The following is a 13,075-nucleotide window of genomic DNA, read 5'->3' as shown; positions in this document are numbered from 1 at the left end:
AGTTGTAACGTGGGAGTGGGCAATCAATTGATCAAATAAACAGCGGTGGAAAAAGCTTCCATCCAAAATTTGCGTGGCAATTTGGCTTGTTGAAGAAGTGTAAGACCTATTTCCACGATATGTCGATGTCTCCGTTTCGCAACTCCATTTTGTTCAGGGGTGTGTGGACAGGAAATACGATGTTGAATACCACAAGTAGATAGGAAATTAGCAAATATCTTATTCACAAATTCAGTGCCACCATCAGATTGAAGGAATTTAATTTTAGTGCCGAACATATTTTCAACAACAAGTTTAAATTTGCAAAAGTAGGAAAAAGTTTCAGATTTTTGAATTAAAGGAAAAATCCATGTGTATTTTGAGTAATCATCCACAAAAATCAGATAGTAATGATGACCTCTACATGATATTGCTAGGACTGGTCCCCAAAGATCAAAGTGAATCAAATCCAGGGGTGAAAAAGAAGATGATTCAGATATTGAAAAAGGTAAACGACTGCTTTTATTTATAGAACAATCCAAACAAGTTACATGTTTTGTACTACCAGTAAAATTAAGACATTTTGAACGAATCATATGTTCTAAAATTCGAGAACCGGGATGACCCAAACGTTTGTGCCAAACGTTTAAAGAAGAATTTTTGTGCACCACACCAGAAAAAGTTGTAGGGATCAATGTGGAAGTAGATGATGATGAAGAAACTGCTTGGATAGGGAAAAGAGAATCTTTACTCGGACCTTGGTAGAGAATCCTCCCCGTGCGACATTCCTTGATACAAAAACCATGAGGGTGAAAAATAAAAACACAATCATTATCTTTAACAAAACGAGAGACGAAAAGAAGGTTAGCTTGAATATGTGGCACATGTAAGATATCCTTCAAAATGAAAGTAGAAGAATTTATAGATAGATGCATATTTCCAACACTAAGAATGGGTATAGTATTACCATTAGCAACAGTGATTTGGTCTGTGCCATGATAATCACTTCGATTGGTTATGGTAGAGGGGTCAGCCGTCATATGATTGGTAGCACCTGTGTCCGGATACCAAGTGGTGTCATATGGCTAAGGAGAGAGATTCATGGCAGAAAAGGCTGCAGGAAGATCATCTGGTTGATAAGAATAGTTGTGTCGTTGGCGACATTTCAAGGCACCATGACAAGGCTTGCCGCATATTTGACAAACGATGGAGGCATGAGAATTAGTACTAGAAACACCTTTGGATGATCCAATAAACTTGTGTGGATGTGTACCTGTAAAATTTCCTTGAGTATTGGGTTGATTGAAGTTACATCCACGTCCACGTCCACCACCACGGCCACGACCACGACCACGATTATGAGAGGTAAACAGAGCAGTTGTTGTGCGTTGTGAGGGTGGCTGATGATAGAGTTCTAGTCGTTTTTCACGACTAAGAAGTATGCTGTAAAGAGCTTCAAATGAGGGAAGTTCAATATTAGAAGTTACTGCCGCGACGATAGGGTCATAGTCCAGTCCAAGACCATCAAGAGCATAACAAATCAGGTCTTTATGTGAAACTGGTTGTTGAATAATTGCAAGTTCATCGGTAAGCAGTTTTATCTTGTCCATGTATTCAGAGATAGACAAAGAACCTTTTTGTAAGTTTGAAAGTTGTGTTTAATTTGATAGAGTCTGGCATGAGTTTGAGAAGTAAATGCCCTGTTTAAGGCATCCCAGACAGCACGAGCTGATGTATAGCCGACGATTTGTGCAAAGATTGGTGGTGTGAGAGTTGCATGGATCCAACTGAGAAGGATCTGATAACAGACACGTCCTCATCTCAAGACTTGTTCTCTACAGCTATTGTACATCTGTTATACCAAACCTTGTATATTCTGTTTTTCAGCTTTCTATTTCCATGTATATAGGCTTAAGACTAGGAAATTCTGCTATGCTCTTGGCTGTATATATTTGATCAATTCCTTCAATAATATACAGAAAAATATCTGAATTTCCATTCTCTTATTCTGTCATGGTATCAGAGCAAATAGCTTAAATTTTTTACCCGTCTCTTTCATCTGTTCCAATGACTGCCATTCACAACACAAATGACCCTCATAGCACATTGATTAGCATCAATGTTGCAGCTCAAACTCCATTAAAACTTACCTCCACCAACTATGTATCCTGGAAACTACAATTTCAGACTCTCTTTATTGGGTATGATCTTCTAGGATTCATCGACGGATCACATCCTTGTCCAGCAACAACTCTTCAAGGAACCACTACACCAAATCCAGCACATACACTCTGGATCAGGCAAGATCAACTCCTTCTCAATGCCATTCTTGGTTCTCTGTCTCCACTATAATTTCCTTCATTGCTCGAGCAAAAACATCAAGGGAAGCCTGGACGATATTGGCTAATACATATGCCAAACCATCTCGTGGAAGAATCAAGCAGGTGAAAAATCAATTAAAACAAATCACGAAGGGATCCATGGGAGTCTCTGAGTTCCTTCAAACCATCAAGGCTCGGGCTGATGAACTTGCCATCCTTGGTGCAGCTGTTGATGATGAAGATCTCTCAGAAAAAATTCTTGAGGGACTTGATGAAGACTACAAAGAATTGGTTCGGGCAGTTCAAGCTAGAGATACTCCAATCACCTTTGATGAACTACATGAAAAGCTTCTCAACTTTGAAGCTTCTCTTCAAAGCACCACCAAAACTGAACAATCCTACTTCCCTGCCTCTGCTAATCCAGCAAATAGTGCCTACAATGGGTCACGAAACCTGCCATACTTTAAATCTCCCTCAGGCAACAACACAGGCTGGCGTCCACCTTCCAATACTGGCAACGGCAATACGGGCTGGCGCCCATCACCCACGTCTAGTAATCGATTCCCTACCTCTACACACACTGGAACTAACAATTCTCGTTTTGATCGCAGCTCTCCAAAGCCTTATCTTGGCTACTGCCAAATCTGCAGAATTCAAGGACATACAGCTAAGCGCTGTCCTTCTTTCAGATTGATACCAATTGAGACATCTGCCAACACTAATACAGCAACGCTAAACTCATCCTGGCAACCAAAAGCTCACTTTGCTGCCAATACCTCCAACACCCCAACATGGCTATTGGATAGTGGTGCTTCTCATCACGTCACTTCCGACTTGAGCAATCTCTCTATTCATGCACCATACAATGGCTCGGATGACATTATGATTGGAGATGGCACAGGATTTCCCATAACACATACTGGTTCCCTCTCTCTTCACACTTCCAATGCTCAATTTTCCTTAACCAATGTTCTCTGTGTACCTAGCATGAAAAAAAATCTGATTTCAATTTCCAAATTCTGTATCTCCAACAATGTTTCAATTGAATTCTTACCGTTTTCTTTTCTTGTAAAGGATCTTCGCACAGGAGCAACGCTTTTGAAGGGTAAAACTAAGGATGGTGTGTATGAGTGGCCGGTAACATCACCTCTACTTGCCTTTTCCAGTGTCAAAACCAGCTCATCAGAATGGCATCACAGATTGGGACACCCTGCCTTACCTATTTTAAAGCATGTCATCTCGACAAATAATCTAGATTTATCTTCTTCTAGTCTTTTAAAATTTTCTTGTAACGCATGTCATTGTAATAAGAGTCACAAACTCTCATTTTACAATTCTACCATTACTTCAACTCGTCCTCTTCAAATAATCTATTCAGATGTATGGACTTCACCAATTGTTTCTTATGATGGCTTTAAGTATTATGTAATTTTTGTTGATCATTTTACTAAGTATATCTGGTTTTATCCTTTAAAACAGAAATCCCAAGTAAAAGACATATTCATTAGATTTAAAGCCATTGTAGAAAAACACTTCAATCAAAACATCCATACACTGTACTCTGATAATGGTGGTGAATACGTTGCTCTCTCTAACTTTTTGGCTCTCCATGGTATATCTCATCTCACTACTCCACCTCACACACCCGAACACAATGGATTCTCTGAGCGGCGTCATCTTCACATTGTTGAAACAGGTCTCACCCTTCTCTCTCATGCTTCTATTCCTTTGACTCATTGGTCTAATGCCTTTGCCACAGCAGTCTACTTGATCAATCGGATGCCAACTCCAACATTAAATCTATTATCTCCTTACGAAAAAAATTTTGGTACTCCTCCCAATTACTCAAAACTCAAAGTCTTTGGTTGTCTATGCTATCCTTGGCTTCGCCCCTATACTAGCCATAAACTTGACTTTCGTTTCATGCCATGTATCTTTCTCGGATACTCTCTAACTCAAAGTGCCTATTTCTGCTATGATCCCTCCACATCAAAAATTTTTGTTTCTAGGCATGTTAGATTTGTTGAATCAATTTTTCCTTTTAAATCATATCTTACACAAGCTCCACGACCGGAATCAACCTCTGTTTCTACTTGGATACCACCGGTAATCAACATCAACACCACTACTTCAGCACTCATACCAGCTGCAGTTCATCCTCAACAGCAACTCCAATGTGAAGCTTTTGCACCCGTTACCTCTCCTCTCAACCCAGCCAACGCCCAAAACCAACCACCTCAAATGACCTCCACAAATCCCTTGCCAACCACCACTCAACAAGACCACCAAACCACTAACCATTCCATGCAAACTAGAGCTAAAAACAACATTCGCAAACCTATTCAAAAACTCAATCTTCACACCCAATTATCCAAACCTCTTGATCTTGAACCCACCACACCAACCCAAGCTCTTAAAGATCCAAAATGGCGTAAGGCCATGTCTGAGGAATATGATGCTCTTGTTCGGAATGGGACATGGGAATTAGTACCTTCCAATCCTAGTCAAAATGTTGTGGGTTGTAAATGGATTTTTCGTACTAAACATAATTCTGATGGCTCTATTGACAGGTTCAAGGCTCGTTTGGTTGCAAAAGGTTTTCATCAACGCCCAGGCATTGATTATTATGATACCTTCAGTCCGGTAGTCAAGCCTACCACCATCAGACTAGTCCTTAGTGTTGCAGTCAGTTGTGGCTGGATACTTCGTCAGCTTGATGTTAATAACGCCTTCCTACAAGGTACTCTCACTGAGAATGTGTATATGAATCAGCCACCAGGTTTGATTGATCAAGACTCCCCATCACATGTTTGTAAGCTACGGAAAGCTATTTATGGCCTAAAGCAGGCTCCTCGAGCATGGTATCAAGAACTCAGATCTTTTCTTCTTCAATCAGGATTCAAAAACTCCCATGCTGATACATCACTCTTTGTCCTTAAATCCGGTGGACATCTTGTTTATTTATTGGTCTATGTTGACGATCTTATTATTACTGGGGATAATGAACACTTGGTGAATCGGTTTATTCATTTGTTAGCCAACAGGTTCTCTCTTAAGGATCTTGGCAAACTTTCTTATTTTCTTGGAGTTGAAATTGTTCCCAATCCGCAAGGCTTCCTACTTTCTCAACGTCGATACTTACTTGATCTTCTTGCTCGAACTCACATGTCAGAGGCTAAACCAGTTCAAACTCCTCTTCCATCAGGTACAACACTCTCGCTGCATTCAGGGGATAAATTATCTGATCCTACAGAGTTTAGAGCAGTTGTTGGAAGTCTCCAATATCTGCTTCTCACAAGACTTGACATAGCCTTTGCTGTCAACAAGCTATCTCAGTTTATGCACACGCCCACAACTGAGCACTGGACACTTGTTAAACGTCTACTTCGTTATCTTTGTGGTACTCCTGATCATGGCCTTCAGCTTTACTGTGATTCTCCTCTATCCTTGCATGCATTTTCTGAAGCCTTACATGCCTACTCTGATGCTGATTGGACAGGCGATCCAGACCACTTCTCCTCTACAGGTGCCTATATAGTTTATCTTGGTCGCAATCCTATATCTTGGAGCTCCAAAAAGCAGAAAACCATTTCCCGTTCATCTACAGAAGCTGAATATCGGTCTGTTGCAAATACAGCTGCTGAATTAAATTGGGTGTCCTCTTTGCTGTGTGATCTTGGTATTCAGCTACCTACTTGTCCAGTCATTTACTGTGATAATGTCGGGGCAACTCAGTTGTGTTCTAATCCTGTTTTTCACTCTAGAATGAAACATGTTGCTATAGACTTCCACTTCATTCGTGATCAGGTCCAGAGTGGAATTCTCAGAGTTGCTCATGTCTCCTCCAATGATCAACTTGCTGATCTTCTCACCAAGCCGCTTCCCAGAGCTCGATTTCTGTTTCTTCGAGACAAGATTGGCCTCTCATGTCGAGCTCCATCTTGAGGGGGTATAACAGACACGTCCTCATCTCAAGACTTGTTCTCTACAGCTATTGTACAGCTGTTATACCAAACCTTGTATATTCTGTTTTTCAGCTTTCTATTTCCATGTATATAGGCTTAAGACTAGGAAATTCTGTTATGCTCTTGGCTGTATATATTTGATCAATTCCTTCAATAATATACAGAAAAATATCTGAATTTCCATTCTCTTATTCTGTCATTCTCTCTTCTTCCACTCTAAAAATGCTGGATTGACAATGGAACGTGTAATAATACCATCACTCGACGCCGCATCAATGGTTTCTGGCGGAGGAGGAGAAGTTCCGTCAACTAAACCAAGCATATCAGACCCATACAAGATTGGTAAGAATTGACTCTTCCACATGAAGTAGTTAGAACGATCTAACTTAATGGAAACTTGAGAGAGATTGGGTATGTTGGGCAGCAAAGAAGTTGAACTTGAAGCCATAAGTAGTCTTCTGTGAAAGTGTAGAATGGAAATTTTTATTTTTATTTTTTTTAAGAGTCTCACCTTGGTTCTGATACCATGAAAGAACAACTAAAATTGGAGAATAACTTATTCTCTCAACTTCTTTTCTTACTTTCTGTTTATTGAAGAGATTACTTATAGAGTACATAGGAAAATTAAATAACTGAATAACTAAACATAACTCCACTAATTGACATGATCTTATTTGAATGAAGATGTGCCTGGGACAGTTATGGACCACTACTTCATGAATGAGAGTGGGATAGACTTTTGCTGTAACTGTCAATGTGGATTGATGATGTGGATTCATTTGTGCTCAGATTATGAGAGTGATCTGTTTTACAGTTTCTTACACGTTTCAAATCAGTTAAGTTTGGCTGATGGGATTCTGATAAATACTTGTCAAGATTTGGAGTCTGTATCACTTAAAGACTTGAATGAAGATCCAATCCTACGGCAAATACCTATGCCAAGTGTTTATCCAGTGGACCCACTTATAAGAATGGGAAAACCAGTGATGGAAACAGATAGTGAATTGATGACCTGGCTAGACATGCAGCCATCTGATTCAGTGCTTTTTGTCTCATATGGGAGTGCTAGGACCATGTCAGTCAACCAAATTACTGAGTTGGCATGTGGGTTAGAGCTGAGTCAACAACGATTCATATGGGTTATTAGGAGACCATCTGAAGGTGTGATGTCAGCAGACTTTCCCAACCTTGGGAGTGAGCACAATGATCCCTCAGAATACTTGCCTGATGGGTTTCTAAGTAGGGTTCATGGGGTAGGTTTATTGGTTCCAACATGGGCCCCACAAGCAAAGATACTGAGCCACGTGTCAACAGGTGGGTTTATATCACACTGTGGAGTATTGGCCATGGTGTACCCATGAAAGCATGGCCTCTTCACTCGGAGCAGAAGATGAACTCAGTGATTCTTACTGATGAACTCAGGATTGCAGAGCGAGTTAAGGTTGATAGAGGGAAGGGAGTGGTGGGACGAAAGGAAATTGAGAGAGTGGTGAGATTGATGTTGGAGGGTGAAGAAGGGAAGGGTTTGAGAGAGAGGGTTAACGAACTTAGAGAGAGTGGGTTGAGAGCTTTAGATGAAGGTGGGTCCTCTTATTATTCACTCTCTCAAGTGGTTGAAGAATGGAAGAATAGTGTATCCAAGGAATCTTGATGGGAAATAGAGGAGAAGATGAAATATCTTTATATTTGGCTATTCACAGATGTGGAAGGAAATGTAAACCCTTGGGTCTTCGAATAAGTTTTTAGAATAATATATATATATATATATTTGGCTGTTCACAGATGTGGAAGGAACTGTAAACCCTTGGGTCTTCGAATAAGTTTTTAGAATAATATATATATAGGGTAATGACTAACTTTTTGGCAAAACATTTTTCAAAACATGAGTTAGAAGTTTTGGAATGGGCTGATTTTTGGTGAGGATGATCTCTACGGTGAGGAGATCATCCTCACCAAAAATCAGCCCATTCCAAAACTTCTAACCCATGTTTACAAGTTGAAAACTCGTGGACTGTCCATTTTTTATAAACTATTTTTGATGGGGTTAGAAGTTTTGGAATGGGCTGACTTTTTGGTGAGGATGATCTCTACACCGTAGAGATCATCCTCACCAAAAATCAGCCCATTCCAAAACTTTTAATTCAAGTTTTGAAAAATGTTTTTCCAAAAAGTTTGCTAAAAAGTTTGCCATTGAACGTGACCCATATATATATATAGGGTCCCGTTCAGCAACAAACATTTTGGTAAAACATTTTTCAAAATTTGGGCTAGAGATTTTGGAATCGGCTGATTTTTGATGAGGATGATCTCTACGGTGAGGAGATCATCATCACCAAAAATCAGCCCATTCTAAAACTTTTAACCCCATCAAAAATGGTTTACAAAAAATGGATGGTCCACGATATTTCAACTTGTAAACTGGGGCTAGAAGTTTTGGAATGGGCTGATTTTTGGTGAGGATGATCTCATCACCGTAGAGATCATCCTCACCAAAAATCAGCCCATTCCAAAACCTCTAACCCATGTTTTGAAAAATGTTTTGCCAAAATGTTTGTTGCTGAGCATTTTCCATATATATATGGGTCCTGTTCCCCACCCTAAGCTTTACCCTACACTTTAACAAACGTGTTTTGTCCTACATGGGTTAGAAGTTTTGGAATGGGCTGATTTTTGGTGAGGGTGATCTCTATGGTGAGGAGATCATCTTCACCAAAAATCAGTTCATTCCAAAACTTCTAACCCCATCAAAAATGGTTTACAAAAAAAGTGGATGGTCCACAATTTTTCAACTTGTAAACATGGGGTTAAAAATTTCAGAATGGGCTGATTTTTGGTGAGGATGATCTTCTAATCATATAGATCATCCTCACCAAAAATCAGCCCATTCCAAAACTTCTAACCCATGTAGGACAAAACACGTTTGTTAAAGTGTAGGGTAAAACTTAGGGTGTTGAACATTTCCCTATATATATATATATGGGGGGCGTTCAAGGGCCAACTTTTTAGCAAACTTTTTGGCCCTTGAACGCCCCCCTATATATATATATATATATGTGGTTGCCAAATATGTTAGAATTTTTGGGCTCTTTTTTGTAACTTTTGAGGTGTTGTTAATCTTCAACATGCCTCGTTTAGGTAACTTTCCATTTGTACTATAAGTTGTTTTTATGGGCAGCAGGTAAATATGTTGACCATGTTGTTTTTAATTTTTACCTTATAATACTTTTTTTTTCTATTCCCAAATATTTCTTGTCTCATTTGGTTAATTAATGATTATAATTTTAGAACTTGTTGAGTTGACTAGACTAGCACGATTGGATTCTGAGATGACTTGATCCCTAACTTGTTGAGTTGATTCGACCCAAGAGTGGACAATTCACTCAGAGACCATCTTCCCAAAATTTTAAATCACTTTGACATTCTTAATTAACTATGAAAATTTGAACTAATAACGAAGATCAATTTTAATTGTTCATGCGCGCAAGCTGGCCCGGACACTTGGCTGGCAGAAAAATAATAATTTGAATTGTTCATTTAAATCATTGTGTTAGGTCAATTTAATAGCCTAACATTAGACAAAATCATGTAATCTCTGATAAATGCCCCCCTTCACAAAATATGGATATAAGCTCATAAGTTCTAGGAAAAATGGATGCTTCACCATGTATATATCAAGAGTTGGGATAAAATGACCTCAATTGATTCCCCTGACATGACATGTGTAGATAAGTAGATCTATACTCTCCAAGATACATAAGTGCACATATTTATGGAGATGTCCATATATGTATCCTGAGGAGTATAGATCTACGAATCTAGCACATGTCACGTCGGGGGAGTCGATTGAGTATGCCACATGGGGGAGCCATTTAATCATTACTCAAATATCATGATTATATTCACACTAGAATTGAGTATACTACTTAGAATTGTATCTTAGAGGTTATGCCCATTTTCATTTTCATCTTGGTCGTGTACAAAATCTATTATTTTCTTTTTCTCTTTAAAATGGAAGTCTTTTATTGATTAGAAAAAAAAAAACAAAAAACATTCAAACATTCCATGAATGTGTTACACAATTATATCAAAAAACAAAAGTTTGCAAATTTAAAATGTACGACTTTTAATGTTTGGGTCTCCACAACTAAGGAAAACTATATTAATCCCTAGAGAGGTGCCATCTTCCCCTACATCAACTAATCCTCAACACTACATTTCCATTCTTCAACCACATGTGAGAGTGAATTATTAAATGACTCAGCTTCCTCTAAAGTTCTCAACCCACTCTCTTTAAACTCCTTAATTCTCTCTCTCAAACCCTTTCCTTCTTCACCCTCCATCACCAATCTCACCACTCTTTCAATCTCCTCTCGTCCAACCACTCCTTTCTCTCTATCAACCTTAACCCTCACCGCCACCCCAAGTTCCTCTGTCACCATCACCGAATTCATCTTTTGCTCAGCAAATAGGGGCCACGCTACCATGGGAACACCGTGGACGATGCTTTCCAACGTCGAGTTCCACCCACAGTGTGATAGAAACCCACCTGTTGACACGTGGCTCAGTATATCTGTTTGTGGGGACCACGTTGGGACTACTAAACCTACACCTTTGATCCTACTTAGAAACCCATCAGGAAGGTAATCAGATGGATCATTGTCTTCACTTCCAACGTTGAAAAATGTCCCTGATGACTTGGCTTCTTCAGGTCTCCTAACTACCCAGATGAAGCGTTGCTGACTCAGTTCCAACCCAAACGCCAACTCAGTAACCTGGTTGAGTGACATGGTCCCACCACTCCCAAACGAGACAAAAAGTACTGAATCACACGGCTGCATGTCTAGCCACGTCATCAAATAGCTTTCAGATTTCACAAGTTCTTGTTTATCTGACCTTAGAATTGGGCCCACTGGATGGACACGCGGTGTAGGTATCTGCCGTAGGATTGGATCTTCATTCAAGGCTTTAAGTGATTTGGGCTCAAAATCTTCATGCGTGTTAACTAGAATCCCATCGGCCATAGGGAACCTGCTTGCATGGTGTAAGAACCACTTGTAGGCTTCATTCTTCCGATTCCTAACTGGGTCAACCAGATCATCAACTCGAATCGGGTTACAACCCGGAACTTGAATTGGTTCCTCGAGATCAACAAACTCGCCATCGATCTCTCTATCGAGTGTTGGCAAGTACATCATGAACGCGAGAGCAGAAGCCGACGAAGTGAAGAATATGTACTTTGGGATAGATAGCTTGTCAGCTATGTCGAAGGCATCGGTCGCGAAGAAATCGGCAACTAGGATCGTTGGCCGAGCCGACTTAACTATCACCGATTCTATATTGGGGAGAGATTCTCTGATAATTATAGAGATTCGAGTTTGGACTTGGGTGTCTTCTTTGACGAGGTTGGAGATGTTGACTTGAGGGAGGTCAACGATGTCGAGACCATCAGGAATGGTTGTTGAACGGAGGAGCTGGGTTTTGATTGTCGAAGTTGAAGCTTCAGTATTGAGGACGAAGAAGCTGACGTGGCAGTTATGAAAAGTGACTAGACGCTTAGCGAGCTCGAGGTGGGGGATGACGTGGCCCAATCCGGAGCTAGGAAGTATTGCCACGTGTAAGTTCATTGTGTTGATAGGGTTTTTCTTCTTCTTCTTATGCGCACATGATGTTCTATTTATGTAGAGCGATAGAGACAATGGAGGAACAATAATTAAGAGAAACTTTTAAACCTTACTAACTTAGCAAAGATTTAAACTTACTAAGGGTCATTTTGATCAAATGGATTACCACATTAACAATCTAGCACAGGCCTCCAGATTTCATTGAAAAACTTAGAATCAAAAAAAGATTTTTGATTTCTTTTGAGTTTGATCCAAGGTTTTGAAAATGAATTAGTTATCGAACTTTCAGTTAACTCTAAATTTAAAATTAAAATTAAACAGTAAAAAATAAATATATTTTTTTTAAAAGTTCATATACTTTTATCCCCTTCAACCTTAAAACATCGGATCATGATTTTTAATGGAATTATGTTCGAGTAACATTAGATTTACAGTGATTCTCACATTTTTGATGTGAACATGCATTCATAATTATAGATAATTTTTACTTGTATCATGAGAAAATACATTTATGGTTATGTGCACATCCCACGTCCGATTTGTGAGAATCGCAGTAAATACTTTTTCATCATTTCAGCATTTATTTTTTCTTTTTAATGTGACGAGGTGAGCGCAAGGACTCTTAGTTAAGGAGAGGTTCTTACTTAGTAAGGTTAGTCAAAGAAAATTTTAATTATTCTCTTATCTCAACCGTCTGCTTGATGGAGAGTCTCAAACAGTGAGATGAGGCTCAGAAAAGTCCAAGAATAAAAAGGGCTTCACGTGTGGGAGTTGATATTATTGGGCATAAAACACGAGCCGCCTCTTTTGAACAACGGTTGAAAATTGAAGTACTTTTGAAGAAAAGTTTTTTCTAATCACTAGAATGTCAATACCAATCTCCAAAAGAAAATTTGTATGATTCAAACAAAACGAAAGGATGGATTATTGAAGTCCTTATTAGGCAATTTGGATCAATTAATTGGAAAATTCCAACCTACTTCATCAACATTGAACGTTGTGATGTCAGGGATTCTCAAGAGAAATGTATCCCTAAGAAAATGAGTATAACAGGGAAAATCTCTGAGAATTTTTCCTCAAATCTCAAATGTCATGTTGATGGAGATCCTCAATCTTAAAAAACCACCCAATTAATTAGTTACCATTAGGGTCTAAGAATAACAATGCTCGAAGGGCCATGTAAAAATGA

The 13,075-nt window shown here is 39.2% G+C and overlaps 1 protein-coding gene and 1 pseudogene across 1 annotated transcript; one reads left to right on the top strand and one right to left on the bottom strand.

The window, feature by feature from the left end:
- Positions 1-6,501: 6,501 nt before the first annotated feature.
- Positions 6,502-7,626, top strand: LOC147404241 (hydroquinone glucosyltransferase pseudogene; annotated as a pseudogene).
- A 2,660-nt stretch (positions 7,627-10,286) lies between these two features.
- LOC147404240 (anthocyanidin 3-O-glucosyltransferase 5-like) lies at positions 10,287-11,952 on the bottom strand. Its single transcript, XM_086437719.1, has one exon. It carries the CDS (start codon positions 11,887-11,889, stop codon positions 10,462-10,464), a length of 1,428 nt encoding a protein of 475 aa, XP_086293845.1. The 5' UTR covers positions 11,890-11,952; the 3' UTR covers positions 10,287-10,461.
- Between the last annotated feature and the right edge of the window lie 1,123 nt (positions 11,953-13,075).

Source organism: Akebia trifoliata, chromosome 4 (genome assembly GCF_017979445.1).
Source record: "Akebia trifoliata isolate Shusen 1 chromosome 4, ASM1797944v1, whole genome shotgun sequence".
NCBI lineage: Eukaryota > Viridiplantae > Streptophyta > Magnoliopsida > Ranunculales > Lardizabalaceae > Akebia > Akebia trifoliata.
The sequence above is the reverse complement of the archived record's forward strand: the minus strand, read 5'-3'. Positions and strand labels throughout refer to the sequence as shown.